The sequence below is a fragment of the Telopea speciosissima genome, chromosome 6, assembly GCF_018873765.1.
Source record: "Telopea speciosissima isolate NSW1024214 ecotype Mountain lineage chromosome 6, Tspe_v1, whole genome shotgun sequence".
Taxonomy (NCBI): domain Eukaryota; kingdom Viridiplantae; phylum Streptophyta; class Magnoliopsida; order Proteales; family Proteaceae; genus Telopea; species Telopea speciosissima.
The window spans coordinates 34683239-34698949 of NC_057921.1; the positions used below are offsets into that span (position 1 = coordinate 34683239).

The window sequence follows — 15711 nt, forward strand, 5'->3', positions numbered from 1 at the left end:
GGTCGCTAAATTCTATTTCTACTAGCAGTAATTCTTTTTTGTCCCCTTGGTGGAATTTCTTTTGGCAGCTTAAGATTCACCCCAAATTTAAAATCTTCTTCTGGAGTGTGCTAAATGCAGGACTTCCAGTCAAGGCTTTTCTTTCTAAATGGTTCCAGATCGACCCTTCATGTACTTTATGTGGAAATTGTGTTGAATCCTTTTGGTATCTATTTCTTTCTTGCGATTGGGTTAAACATATTTGGGTGGCGGGACCCTCTGGAATTGAGAACTGAGTTTTTGGCCAATGATTCTCTGGAAGATTTCTGCCTTATTACATTTTTCTCTCATAAATTAGATAAAAGATCTTTAGTTTGGTTTTTTGGAGTGTTTATTATTACGTGTTTTTTCATTTGGACCGTCAGGAACAAGGTTGTTATTGGATCAGAAAAACCCGATCCTCTTTGGATAGTTAAACAGGTTAAGCGTTGGTTAGTTGACTTGAATTTAACCCCCCCTTCCATTTCATCTCATGATAAATATTTTAGAATTGAGGAGGACTTTATAGTTCCTGTTTTTTCTCCGTTACCAAAACTTAGTTATCCTTTTTTAATTTGCACAGGATACCAGATTCCAGGAGTAAATTTGGCCGGGTGGTCTTATATTTTCCTGATAGATGGCAGATTCATCTTTTTGGCTGCAGGACATTTGGTATCTTCCACTCTTTTGGAACCAGAATTAGTCAGTATTCGGTCAAGCCTTGATCTCCTTCCATCTCCAACTACGTCTCCTTGGCCTTGGAATCTTTTAAAAGACTTGTTATATATAAATAGTATAGCTCAAAATATCTCCTTTGACAATAAGGGAGATCCTTTTTGCATAGTTATTGCCCTTAATTTAGCTATACATGGGCAATCTAAAAACTCTGTATATATATGTCATTTATTTAAGTTAATATTTTCTTTTTTACCTTAAAACAAAAAAAAAACTCCCAAGTCCCAATTAAAGTGTCAATTTGGTCCAGACAACCCGAGCATCAGCAGGGTGGGAGTAGGCTGGAATTTTCAGGCCCGAGGTTAGGCTGGGTTGGGCTTGGGCTGAGGTCTTGGACTGAGCCCGATCCTATGTATAATGTATATAAATAAATTACAAATATATATATATAGACATCACTCACATTTTTTATTTTTTAATTCACCAACACCATCCACACACTTTATTTTTTAATCTATCCACACCACTCACATTCTTTATGGGTCTATTTTCTCTTGATTTAATATAACAGGATTATCAATATTTTTTTAAAAATGATTGGTGTTGATGATGTTTCATTTCTCTCATTTTTTTAGTGCATATAGGGAGGACACAGATAGAAAAGTATAAGGCAACCAGGGTCAATCAGGGTCAGCCCTACCCTAAAATGCCAAAATTTAGGGGTAGGCTACATGTCAATTAGGGTCAACCCAGCCTAATCAAGGGCAATTAGTGTTGTTTGGGTTGTGCGACTTGTGTCTGATAGGTCTCGGCCTGGGCTGAGGGCTGGTCTAGGCCTTAGTTGAGTTAAGAGAACTTAGGGTTGGGTTGGGGTTTTAACAAAACCCGGTCCATTCCAGCCCACTGACACCCTTACAACTAACTAGGGGTGCAAGTTTGGCCCTATCAGGCCAAACCTGCCCTGGCCCGTCTTAAGCCCGAACAGGGCCAAGGCTGAGATACCAGGCACTAAGGGTGGGTTAGGGCTTAAAATTTCTGGCCCTGAGTCAAGGTCGGGTTGGGCCAAGGTTGAGGCCTCGGGCTGAGCCCAGCCCGGCCCAGCCCAACCCTTTTTTAAGTTATACTATAAAATATATATTGACATGTTTGTGAACAAGTGCCTAGCATACTTGGTAGCTTGTGGTGCGTAAAAACCCATTGCTACCAAGAGGTAAGGGTGTCAAAATGGAACCGAAACCAATTGTCGGAACCGGAACTAACGGTTTGCAATTGAACCGAACTGCACCGTTTAAAAACGGTGTGATTTTGATTTCATAGGTTCTATTACAGGTTCGGTTTGATTCAAAACCGGAAAACTGCCGGTTAACCGAATAGAAATCGGATAGAAAATCGTGATTATGAATTTAAGAATGGTGTTAAGTACTCTAAAATATTAGGGCTCCTTACTTAGATTTTTTTGAATTTTAGTTTAAGTGGTAATTCAAGAAGGGGCAAAAGGTTTTAGTATGAGCATGTCTTAGTGGACTTTGTTAATGAATTGAGTGGGGTATGAATTAGTGATGTCCTCAGGTTGGTTTTGCGATATTTTGCAGCCTTGAGTAATCACTTAAAATTGTCATTGCAACTAACATGTCTAAGTGAACATTGCCTAGAGTTAGATGTGTATGAAACAATATAATTTCTCCCACATAACAAGGATATGAAAAATAAAATTAAAGGCTACAAAGGTAAAACCGGTATTACAAACCGCATGTAAAACGGATAATGAAAACCGAATACAAACCGCTAAAACTGCACCGCATATAAAACGATTTTGATTTTGGGTGATTCTTATCCGGTGCGCTTTTGATTTATACTTTGCAAAATGTGCACCGAACCGGAACCGCATCGTATAATCAAAATTGCACCGTTTGACACCCTTACCAAGAGGTCTTGGGTTCACATCTTACCTCCCCCCTAGATTTAGAATAGAGTAGGATTATGGTATGTTATATATATTATATATTTTCAATGCCACACATATTTTGTCATATAATATATTATATATGAAGAAAATAATTGACAAAATTGATAGTTTTCTCCCCGACCAGCCTAACTTAGTCTAATCCATGCATCTCTCTCTTCCCCCACTCCATGATCAGGGCCAATCAAGGTCAGCCCAGGGCGGGTCAAGATTTTATTTTCCAGGCCCTATGTTAGGGTCGGGCCGGGCCTGGGACCAACTAAGGGGACTCAGGGTTGGGCTAGGGTTTTAAATAGCCTGGTCCAACCCAACCCTATTGCAGCCCTATAACTAACTGACTAAAGGATCAATTTAGGGGCGAACCAATAAATCCATCCATTAAGTTATTGGTCCGATAATGAAATTAAAGTTTAGAATCAAAATTTTTTTTTTTTTGGTTGGAAGTTTAGAATCAATTAGTAAACAAGATAGCCAAATAGGTTGTTTCAATAATCTATTTCTCAACAATTCCAAAATCAAAAGACCAATTAAGAACCAATAGGAACCAAACCGTCAAACCTGTTTAAAACTTAAAAAGCAAATAATCATATGGGAAAAATGTTCTATGGGGGGGGGGGGGGGGGGAAGGCGATGCCCAAGCTCAGACACAGTGGGGGGCATGAAAGGCGGAAATCCTGCCCCCTGAGATGCCAACGCACACGCTCTCATTGGCTGCCGCACCCGTAGGGCCTTTGCGCAGCTGCGCTCCCCCTAATCATAAATAATATAAAATAAATAAATTTTTGTAATCATTACCCCCATGTGATTGTGTAAACTACTTAAATTTATTACCATATTTAGTAATCTTACATTTTACATTTAATTTTTATTATACTTTTTAAAACAAAGGGAATTGGATGCAAAGTAAAGTGGAATTTTATAATCAAATATGGAATGATTTGGAGTTAGTGATACAGTCACATGAAGTAATGATTACAAATTTTTTTTTTTAAGTATGAAAATTTCACTTTCCTTCCCTTTACTTCCCCTTGCAAAAAAAACGAAGCCTCTAAAAAAATTTTGAATGAAAATTTTTTTCTTCCATTTCCCACATATTTTACATGGAAACATGAAATTAGGGAGAGGGATGGGTATGCAAGTGGTATATTGTATGCCAGCACCCAATGTCCCTATGTGTCAAAGGGAAGAAGAGAAAGATACACATAGGGTGCAAGCATACGGTATACCGCTAGCATAACCAGCCTTTTCCCATAAAATTAATTATTAAAAACAAAAAAAAAGAAAAGAAAAAAGAAGAGTATAAAAAACCAGAAATTGAAACTTTTCTACATGTCCTTTTTCTTTTTTAATTCTGTTGGGTGATGTGGCCACATTGCCCTTATCCAACGGATTCACAACGTCTATATCCCGCCATTGAAGAGATATGGGGAGAATTTGGGGGCGATTCCGCATTAAGGAAAGAGCCATGGCGCTCCATAACAATGGTTCTCTATGGACTTCTATAAATAAGGTTTTAAGGAGTTGGAAACTAATACGCCGAACGATGACGCAAATGGAGCCCCAAAAAGAATCACTTCATCGTTTTCTTTACTCTACTGTTTTTGTCCTTCCTCTTCTTTCTTTTCTCAGTATTTCAGATGGAGTCACCTTCGGTCGTCATCGGCACCAAGCTTTCTCAACCCAAGATTGGTATCAAAGCTGCAAAAGATTATCTTGCGTTGCCAACGTTTTTGTCTCAACCCAACCTTGCGGCCTGCTTCATCTTCAACCTAACCTCCAATCGGACTTGCCAAGTCCCATTGTCACAATGCCACCGCTACACATCAACCACCGAAGGTATTTTTTTCCCAAACGGCAACACATGGAGTGAGAGAAAACTCTTGTCGAAAGACCAGATTTGTTGTTGAAGCTGTCGCTATCCATCTGCTCACACCGACGACAAACCAGATTTGTTGTCAAAGCCATTGTGCATTTTTGCCGTTGTTCATCTGCTCAAGCCTAATTCATTTGAACCCAATTGTTGTTCACTTAGTGAATCAATGGAATGTTTGACATGAGACATGTCTTGATAAAATTGGCTAAATTGCTAAATCGAAAATTGATCATAGTCATTGATGGAATATCCAATGGATTGATTGGAATTTTTTTTGGTATTAATAATTTTATGATTTTCTGACATCAAATTTAAGTTATTCGAGGTGTCAGTGACATTGCCGAAATTACATTGGACGTCAAACAAAGTTTGTTGAGGTTGGTACGATCTTTTAGTCTTTGTATGTGGGCTTAGTTCTTTTGGCCTAGTTACATGGCTATTCAAGCTAAGTGGCATGTGTATTGAATGATGCCTAATTGATCGAAAATTAATACCAACTTTATGGATATTTGGAAAAATGCTCAAGATTTATTTTGTGTGTATTTGTATAGAACTATTAGTTAGATTTCTTGAGTTAATCATATATGGTTGTGAAATATGAAATTGATTGTGCAAATGTGGTTGATTCATATATTTGGCATATGGAACTAGAACACCCTAGAATTAAAAAAAATTTGATGAAATAAATAAATTGGGTTTAGTTCTTAAGTTAGTTAAAGTTGAATACCATGCCTGTGAACTTTGTTTAACTGGCAAAATGACCAAAAAGTTTTTCCCAGTGGGAGTGAAAACAAAGGAACTCCTCAGAGTTTTACACTCTGATTTTTGTGGGCCGCTTAATGTGAGTACCCATAGTAGAATGATTTACTTCATCATGTTTACTGATGATTTCTCAAATAAGGGTATATTTATTTGATCAGTAGAAATTTTGAAGCCTTTTGAATGCTACGGACATTATAGAATTGAAGTGCAAAATCAGTTGAGAATGAACATTAAGGTTCTAAGAGTTGTTCGTGGTATAACTCCATTGAGTTTGAGAATCAAGTGAGGAACACAGAATTATCAAACAAAAAAATATATATATCTTTCACACCACAACAGAATGGTGTAGCTGAAAGATAGAATGTATCACTACTCAATGTAGTATGTTGTATGTAATCTTTTTCTACTCTTTCCAAGATGTTCTGGGGAGAGGTAATTTACACAGAAAATATTTTCTGAAAAAAATTCTCACTAAGTCTGTTGAATCTTATTCCTAGGAACTATGGATAGATAGGAAACCGAATTTAGAAAACCTAAGAAAGTGGGGATCAGTAGCCCATGTACTAATACCTGTGCCATATAGGAATAATTTGGATTCCAGAACTATCAGATGCAAGTTCATAGCATATCCAGAAAGATCAAAACCGTATAGGTTTCATCATCCTGGAAAAAGGAATTATTGAGAGTCGTGACGCGGAATTTCTAGAGAAATTAGATGAGCAACCGCCGAGGGAAGATCTTGGACCCCACTATGATGTTTGTTTGAGTTAAAATAAAACCGCAAGCGTACGGGTCAATCGTAGCTACGGGTCGAACACGAGGAGATATATGCCACTCTATTTAACTAACTTAAAAGTAATGCAAAATGAACCAAATTAAAGTGTTAAATTAAACTAATTAAACTAACGAAAATCAATGCATCCTAACTCATAAGCATCTAACAAAATTAAGGGATTAAATCGGCGTCCTAACACATGAGCATCTAACCTATCAAACTAAAGCGAATTGAAAGGAATAAAAATGCAGCCACACATACTAACCACATAAAAAGAAATAAGGGAATAAAAATGCATCCATAAACCACAACCATATAAAATTAAAATAAAAGAAATAGAGGGGGAAGAAGAAGAAGATAGAGAGAGATAGAGGAGATGGAGAATGAGATTGAGAGTTTAGATAGTAAAACCTGGATGTGCTTGCATGAATGTAAAAGAAAAGCTTGAATACTTGCATAAACTTACCATGGCCTCCTCTTCTAAATCTTCAAGTCTTGTCATCAACTTAAGAACTTAGACTAGAAGGCTTAAAACCTAAACTAGAATTAAGAAATTACAATCCAATTGAAGACTTAAATTGAAATTAAAGCATAAACTAAACCTATTATAAGCATTAACTAAAAATTATAAAAGCAAACTAGAACTTAGAAAAGCCAAAAATCACAAATTAGAAGGAGAAGAAGAGAAGAAATTTCACTAAGTGAATGAGCAAATTTTTACAAGAGAGGTAGGGGGTATTTATAGGTGGAAGAGAGGAGAAGAGAGAAGATGGAAGTGTAGGAGAAATATTCCCTAAGAAAAGAGAATATTCTCTTCTCTTTCCTCTTTTACAATGCCTTGAATCCTAAGAAAAAGAAAAAATAGAAGAGAAGAAGAAGAAGATTGTTTACATAGAGCTTCATTTCTAGAAAAATAAACTTCCAATTTTAACAAGTCTTCCTTTTCTTTGTAGATATCTTTCCAAGCAATAAAATCAAAGCATCTTTGATTTTTCAACCTTCCATAGATGAGAAAATATAAATCTATCCCAAGTAGAATTTGAAGTGCCCTTGAGAAGTTGGAGGAGAGAGAGAGTAAGGGTGATGACTAGGATTCCTTCAAGAATAAATAAAATATCCATTCTGTCATTCAGAAAACGTGGAGCATGGGGTGCTTATATAGGTCTCACCATTGTGTTCCTTGCGAAAAATCACACAAAATAGACCCAAATTTCATCCAATTCGGAGTTGGGGAGCCCAAGATATCTCAAGTTGAAGTTGGACTGTCCAGAGCCTTCCAAATGGAATCTTTCGGGTACAGTAAAGTAACTTCTGATAATTTCATTAAGGCCCCTAAAATCCGAACTTCCGTTTCACTTTGTTCCCATCCGACTGTCAATAATTATAAATAAACCCCTGCAGACCATTTTCACGCATCGTTACGAAGCGGCCATAACTTCTTCGTTTCAACTCGGAATTAAGTGCCGTTTGAACCATTGCGAAGCTGACTCGATGGGCTATGCATCCATTTATACTTCTAAAAAGCTTAAAAACATCTCCTTAGCATCATCTCCTTCATTTTCACAAGAATTCACCTAAACCCTGAAAAGCACAAGAAAGCACCGAGTAACTCTGTCCAATGTGGTAAAATGTATAATTTATGCCCTAAAATTTCACACATAAATGTGCTTATCAATGTTGACTCTCAAGATGAACCAGGAATTTTTGATTAAGGAACTCAAGGTCTTGGAGATCAGGTTGATCCTTAAGAACAAAACCCATAACTTAGGGTAAGTGGGAGAAAAAAGACAAGAGCACCCCCAACTTATTTAGATGACTACTACCTTTTATCTGTGTGAGCCGTCTTGTCACACAGTTGACACAGATGTGGGGACACAGATGTGGAAGAAGTAGTTGATCCTCTAACCTATTGTGAAGCGATAAAATCGCGAGAATCAGGTGAATGGTTGAATGCCATGCAGGAGGAAATCAATTCCATCACAAAGAATCAATTATGGGAACTGTGTCCTACCAAAGGGTAGGAATGTCATAGATTGCAAATGGATACTTAAGAAAAAGTACAAAGTAGATGGGTATGTTGATAAAATCAAGGCCCAATTAGTCACAAAAGGTTACTCCCAAAAAAGGAGGAATAGATTACTAGGAAACTTACTCACCGGTAGCAAAATTTGCCTCTATTGGATTGATATTGACACTAGTTGCACATCTGGACTTAGAATTGTTTCAGATGGACGTGAAAATCACCTTTGTAAATGGTGAGTTGAAAAAGACTATATATGCGACAACCTGAAGGTTTTCAAGGAATGTGACAGGAAGATAAAGCATGTAGACTTAATAGAGTCTTTGTACGACTTGAAACAAGTTGGACATTTGTGGAACAAGTTGGTCAAAACGATCCTTAAAATAAGGTTTTGTGGCTAACAAGTTGGACATTTCTATATACATCTTAAAGAGTAAGAGTAATTTTACTATTCTATCCTTGTATGTTGATAACATACTGCTACCTGAAAATGACTTGAAAATGCTGAATAGATTCAAGTATGAATTTAGTAATTGATTTGGAATGAAAGATATGGGGAAAGCATCCTATATCTTGGGAATACAAATCTTGAGAGATAAAACACAACGTATGTTATGAAAAAATACTTGAATTTTGTGATGAAAAATTTGGGATGCAGAATAGCAATCCCTTGTCAATATCAATTGTATTGGGAAAGGCTTTCATGAAAGGCCACTGTCCTCAAGAAGGACAAGAAAAGTTGAAAGTACTTAGGCTTAAGCAGTAGGTAGTTTGTTGTACGCTATGTTGTGTACATGACCGGATTTGGCCAATCCAGTCGGTTTGGTAAGTAGATACCAAAGTAATCCTTGTTCTGCCCATTGACATGCAATGAAAAGGAAGTACTTCAAAGGAACTAAACACTTGAAATTGTATTTCCAAGCGGAAAAGGCTTGAGGTCATTGGAAACTCCAATGGTAACTTCGGAGGTAATAAAGATGACTATAAGTCCACCTCTGGTCATGTGTTTATATTTGGAGGTGCAGCTATTTCTTGGGGAAGCAAGAAACAAGGGTGTGTTGCAAGGCACACTTTGAAAGAGTACATTGCTTGTAGTATGGCAACTACTCATGCAGTCTGGATAAGACGATTTTTATTGAAATTTGGGCTGGATCTTGTAAATGAACCAGTGGAAATATTCTGTGATAATCAATCGACAATAAGCTTTGATACATAGTGGCGCAAACAGCTCGAAGGGAAAACATGTAGAGATACAATATCACTATATACGAGATATAGTAGAGAATGGAGAAATTAAAGTAACCTATATACCTACGAGCGATATGGTAGCCAATCCCTTGCAAAGGGAGTTTGTGCGGAAGCCTATATTAAGCATGTAAATTTAATAGGACTTAGAACAATCTATGTCTGGAATTAGAACTTAATGTTTGGAACGTTGATGGGACTTGGAGCAGTCTAAGTCTGGAATAGGAACTGATTGTTCGTTGTCATGATAATGCAAATGTTATGATGGAAATATAAACTAAAGGATAGTAGTTCCTAAAAAATTGGGAACAATAATGAAATGCAAATGGCAGTTCCTGGAAAAGGGGACGAAAATGGAAATATCATGACAGATGTTCACGGAAATGGGAATTTGAAATGCAAATGTAATTCCTGGAAAATTGGGAACAATAATGAAACTTGAAATGCAAATGGTAGTTCCTGGGAATGGGAATGGAATGGAAATTTCATGACGGAAGTTTCTGGAAATAGAAACATGAAGTATGGATTCGGACAATATGGACAAATGGGAGATGTTGGGTGATGTGGCCACATTGCCCTTATCCAACGGATTCACAACGTCTATATCCCGCCATTGAAGGGATATGGGGAGAATTTGGGGGCGATTCCGTGTTAAGGAAAGAGCCGTGGCGCTCCATAACAACGGTTCTCTATGGACTCCTATAAATAAGGTTTTAAGGAGTTGGAAACTAATACGCCGAACAATGACGCAAGTGGTGCCCCAAAAAGGATCACTTCATCGTTTTGTTTACTCTGCTGTTTTTGTTGTTCCTCTTCTTTCTTTTCTCAGTATTTCAGATGGAGTCACCTTCGATCGTCATCGGCACCAAGCTTTCTCAACCCAAGAAATTCCACCCGTTTTGCACTTAACCAAACAGAGCTTGCAACTCATGCATTGAAGTGAGAAAGGGAAAAAAAAAAAAAAAAAAACTAGAAGACATCTATCCTTAAACATAAGATGCACCAACATTGAACAGAAGAAACTATGCTCAGTTTTATTTATTATTAAGCCTTAAGGTGGAATAGTTACACATAAGATTGCCCCTGCACAGATCAGATCAGATCAGAAGAAACCTTGAGAGCCTTTTAGCAAGTCATTTTTGCATGCACCACAGTGAAGGGGAATGGTTTATCCCATAAATATTTGAAGTAAGTTGTTTGGTGTTCACCAATGGGTTCTCCATTGAGGAGGATGCATTTGGTGCTATCTTGGTTATCATGTTTGAACAAGAAAGGATCAATGCTCTCAGCTGTCTGGAACCCTTTGCAGTAGAGTTTAATATTTCCTTGTTCACATTTGCACTCATTAGTTACAGTCACCACATACTCAAGTTTCCTTCCCATCACTACTCCTGTCATACTTTGAGTTAATTTAAGGCTATGAATGGAACAATATCCACCAAATCCTGTACAAAAGAAAGAAACAAAATAGATTTTTTGTTTTCTTGGTAAAGGCATGAAATATGACCAGAAAAGCAAACTAAAAAAAAAATAAAAATTTCACAAGATCTAAAATGAAACTCACCCTTTCCAAGATGACTGAATATGAGAATTGCATAAAAGATTTTGAGAGCAGCAACCATTGTTGAGAAATTTGTTCTTGATATTATTTTCTTTTTGCTTGCAAATGTAAAGGAGATACCTCAGCTTCTACAGCCTTCTTCCCATTTTATACTTTCAGATATTAATTGCTTGTCGTATCCTAATCTCTTACATTACTTACGATTGGATACATTACTCAATCCATAGTAGTTAAGGGTGTCAATCAGTTCGTTTCAAGATACAACATGTGGAAATTGAAACCGAATGAGAACATGTGTTTCCAAACCAAAATCGAACCAACACAGTTCGGTTTCGATTTGTTTTTATTCAGTTTTAACCTTGATTTATATTTGGTTTGGGTCCTTAATTTAGATACTTGGGCAAACTTTTTACATTTTTACAACAAAAAAACCTCTTGTTTGTTAGAGACATAATCCTCTAAACTTTTTTCAAACATTAAAATAGAATAAAATTTATCATTCATGTTGACAAAAATATTAAAAAATATATAATTTATTCGATTCAAAAATGGGTAATTTGGTTTGATTTAAAAGTTTCAATCATAAAATCGAAATTGAATCAAACTGACGAAAGATTTCAGATTTTGAAATCAAAATCGAACCGATTTTATTTGATTTGCTTCAATTTTAAACAGCCGGATCAATTTTCAGTTTAGATTCTAAATTGACACCTTTAATTGGTGGTGGTGCGGTTTTACATTCTTGGTTCTCCACACCTTTATTTTGGGTAAAAATGCTCTTTCATTTTTTGTTCACGATTTCTAAAAAGCAATACTTTACAGCAAACATAGTGTCACTATTACCCAAATAAGGTCAAATGAATGAATGGGTTTGCCCACCGTAATACTTGTGAGCCCAATTTAATAGAATCAAACCATGTAACAAACTTTGAGAGGAATGGATAAGATGGAAACGTATGGGTTTTTTTTTTGGTGAATATGAAAACGTATGGTAGTTTCTATATGATAACAACAAATGGTGTAAGTAATATTTCTTTAACAAGTATGGTTTGCTTCCTACGTTGGATTGACTAATCCACCAATCAAAAAGTAGTTCACGATTCTTTTAAACAAGTGTTTGTTTTCCTACATTGGATTGATAAATTCACCAAACAAAAATTGGTTGAACTTGTTTATACTAATTACATTGATAATTAGGATAATGTCAAATTCTTTCAAATAAGTGTTTGTTTTCTTACGTTGGATTGACAAATCCATCAAACAAAAAATGGTTGAACTTGTTTATACTTTTTTTTTTTGGGGCTAGGAATCAGAAAGAATATATTAAAGAAAGAGGGATTTACAAAGAAAGAACCTGGGCATACACAAGGGTTACAAAAAAACAAAGAGATAGCTCCATCTTCGGCAATGCCATCAACAGGGCCAGCCAACCTCTATAAACCTATGAACAAAATTGATATATGTGCATACCCAGAATATCCCTTTTTAACTCTTCCTGAATATGTAAAGAAAATCTAATGATTGATCCCGATACACTCAAAGTTGCAGTGTCCTTTGATATAAAAAAATCAGCTATTGGGTTAGATTCTTTGTGCCAGCGAGTGCTTCTCAATTTTATAGATAATAATAGGGGCTGAAGGCTTAACCATTCTTGCCAAAGAAACCAAGTGTTGCGTGTGAAAATCTCCGTCGCCCGGTTCGCCCACGGATGAGCCTGCAAAAACTGAGTGAGTGCAAGAGAGCCGGTGTGGCTCCGGCCAAGGACTCTCCAACACTCAAGTCAGGTCTCCAGTGCAACAGCGTAACAGCTAATAAAAAGTGAGATGAGCGTTTGAGCTCCATACCTGAGTGTTTATAGAGGGAGATGAGGCGGTTGGAGGAGTCCTAGTATGGTAGGAAGGCTCTATCCCGTTGCGCGGAGTGGAGAGTTATTTTCGGGGTCAGACTCCTGTTAAGGTAAGAGTCCATATCTAAGTGCGATTCCGTATCGCAATAGAAATGTGTCTCAATCCTTATCCCACGATTCTCAAATTGTGCTGACGTGGCTCCGCGATTCCCGGTGAGCGGTTACAATGGCTTTTGTGGAGGGCTCGGCCTCCGTGGTCGGCCTACGAGCTCGGCCACAATGGTCAACCTCAGAGCTCGGCCTCAGCCTCGGCTGACAATGGTGAGGTTGGCTCGGAGTCGATGGCCGATTTGGGTGGCGCCCAGTGGTGCGGGTGCTCGGCACACAAAAGATAGAATGCCAGATCTGTCGGTGGTTGGGTTGGCCCGACTCACACGGCTCGATTCGGTTATCGGACTGTCCTCAGCTCAGCCACGTGGCAGCTTTTGATTGGTGATGTGATTTATGCCTTATCACAGGGCCCCCCACTCATCAGGGGTCGGCACGGCATTGATGAGTGAAGTATTTCGGTCTGCTCGGCTGTCCCTCATTGCGGTTGAGCCGAGCTTGCTTTGTCGGGGATTGGACGTTGTACGGTCTGACAGTTGGGGTGTCAGTGCCACGTCAGTCGGAGTCATTATGGCAGGCTCGGGAATTCGAATCGTCTTTTGATCTGGGCCATTGGATCTTATTGAGTTCTTCTCGACCGTTGGATCTTCTCTGTTCAAAGGCTATAAGTAGGCAACTCTTCCTCATTCATTCTTCACTGTTTCAAGTTTTTGACTGCTTGGCTAGCTCGGATTCTTCAGCTCATTCAGTGCTCGGCGCTCTCAGCTTTCTAGTTCGTGCTCAGCTCGTCTCCGAAGCTTCTTCAACCAGTAAGTCCCCTTCTGCCCATTATGTCTGTTGGTAGTAGTCACGCGGGCGAGGTGTTCACTAGGGCGGCTGAGGGTGCGAGTCCGAGCCAAGAGCTCCCTGCTCGCTCCCCACGATAGACCTGTTGGGCTCGAACTCGGACGAGCCAACCGTAGCGGAGTCGAGGCAGGCCAACGTTGCCGAGCTTCCCCTGCCCATGGAGTCCGGCCTTGAGGCGCAGCCAATTCCTGAAGACCAAGCCGAGGGCTTAGGATCATCTTTGACAGATGACGAGGAGTCGGGTGAGGAGAGTTCTTCCTGAGGTGGGGTTGGCTCGGTCAGCTTGTCCGCTGACGCTCTCGAGCCTAAAGAAGGAAGTGTCGGCATTGTCCAGAGCACATTCACTGATGCCGACCTCCAACGCCTCAGGGCAACTTAGGCCATCTTTGAGCACATCAAGCTCCGAGCTCCTAACCCTGGGGAGATGGCTTACTACATTCGGCCTGGCGAGGTGGCCTTGTACGAGATGCCCTTCAGGTATGCCTTTAGGCTTCCCGTGCTTGACCTGGTGGATCAAATCTTGGACCATTTCCACCTGTCTCTTGGTCAACTGGTGCCGAACTCATGGCTGTCCGTGTACGGCTTCCACGTCCTTTTCTGTGAGATGGGCCGAGCTGCAAGCGTGGCTTTTTTTTCTCGGCTTTATTTCCTGAAGAAGTAGTCGGAGAAGGGGTGGTATTATTTCACCCACCACACTGGGAAGAGCGCAGCCCTGAACCGTTCTCTCTTTTTTTTTTTTTGGTGTTTTTTTTTTGTATACATAAACAAGTTGTTTATGAACTCATTGGATACTTCCTTCTTTGGAATGCACACATGACTCAACCCCTTTCTTTAGAAGCACAAATTCTATTGACAAATGGTTTCATTACATGAGAAAGGACAGAAAAACAAGTAAAGATAGGAACATTGGATTGATATCACTTATTTACAACATTTTTGGGATAACAGAATCACCACTTCTTGTGTCAACATCTCTGGAGTTCTAAAATTCTTCAACTTGGGTTGTTCCTGCCTTGGAGATACTAAGGAAGGGATATAAAAACTGGTGTGAGTCAGACTCATGAATCTCACGTAATTGCACCCGGGTGTTTCTGATTTTTCTACCTCGGTCTTCATCCAAGGGCAATTCCATTGGATTTCTTGAACATTTCTTTCTTCCAAATACTTCTTCCAGTCTTGGATCTTGTGGAATTCTGACTTTTCCCTTTTTATTTGATAATGCATGGGTCGGAGGTGAGGACATGGAATTGGTGCTACCAACTTTAGTTTTTCCATCAACCACATTTGGAATGTTGCCGGAGACCCATGAAGGAAGTCTGTTCTGTATTTCTGAGACTGATTCATGGTATCAAACCCTTTGAACATTTCTGCTAAAATGGTGGGAGCGATGTCACATCCTCCTTCAATCTGCTTAACTACTTCCGCAATCATTGGAGACATGTCTTTTCCTAGAGATGCTAACAGGTACCTCCCAATCATACAGAATAAGTATGCCTTCTTTCTGCATCTGATCTGTCCTTCTTCTTCAAACCTATTGTTGTTGAAGATTTTCACAACTTTTAACGCATCCACCTTGTCATAATTCAGAACTTGCTTCACCTCCTTCTTATTCATGGCGAAGAAATCTTCCAAGTCTTTGAAAAGTTGTTCTTTCTTCATGGTTGGGAGGAACAATTTTCCTCGAGGGGGTGCCATCATGCAAGCCCGAAATTCTTCAATGGTCGGAGCCAGCCAGACTTTTTCAAAACGAAATGTATGTAATTGGGGATTCCAGCACTTTGACACTTCCCTTAGTAAGTTATGATGGAGCTTAAAACAACCAATTCTTTCCAGTACTGTCAGATGGTGATCTTCTAGAAGTGTAGGGTCATCTATATTCATCCGGAGAGTCCACTGGCGCAACTGTTCGTCGAGCCCTTCTTTCTTTGGTCCCCTCATATTACCTGCATCAAGGATCGGGTTAGCATTTTGTGACATAGAATGAATAAATCCTTTGTTAATAACCAGCTCTAGATGACT

At 38.8% G+C, this 15711-nt stretch overlaps 1 protein-coding gene across 1 annotated transcript; it reads right to left on the minus strand.

Annotated features, from left to right (window-relative positions):
• Window positions 1-10344: 10344 nt before the first annotated feature.
• LOC122665322 lies at window positions 10345-11013 on the minus strand. The gene is made up of 2 exons (XM_043861440.1): window positions 10896-11013; window positions 10345-10776 (listed from the first exon to the last, which is right to left on the minus strand). Exons 1-2 carry the CDS (start codon window positions 10951-10953, stop codon window positions 10457-10459), a joined length of 378 nt encoding a protein of 125 aa, XP_043717375.1. The 5' UTR covers window positions 10954-11013; the 3' UTR covers window positions 10345-10456.
• Window positions 11014-15711: the final 4698 nt, after the last annotated feature.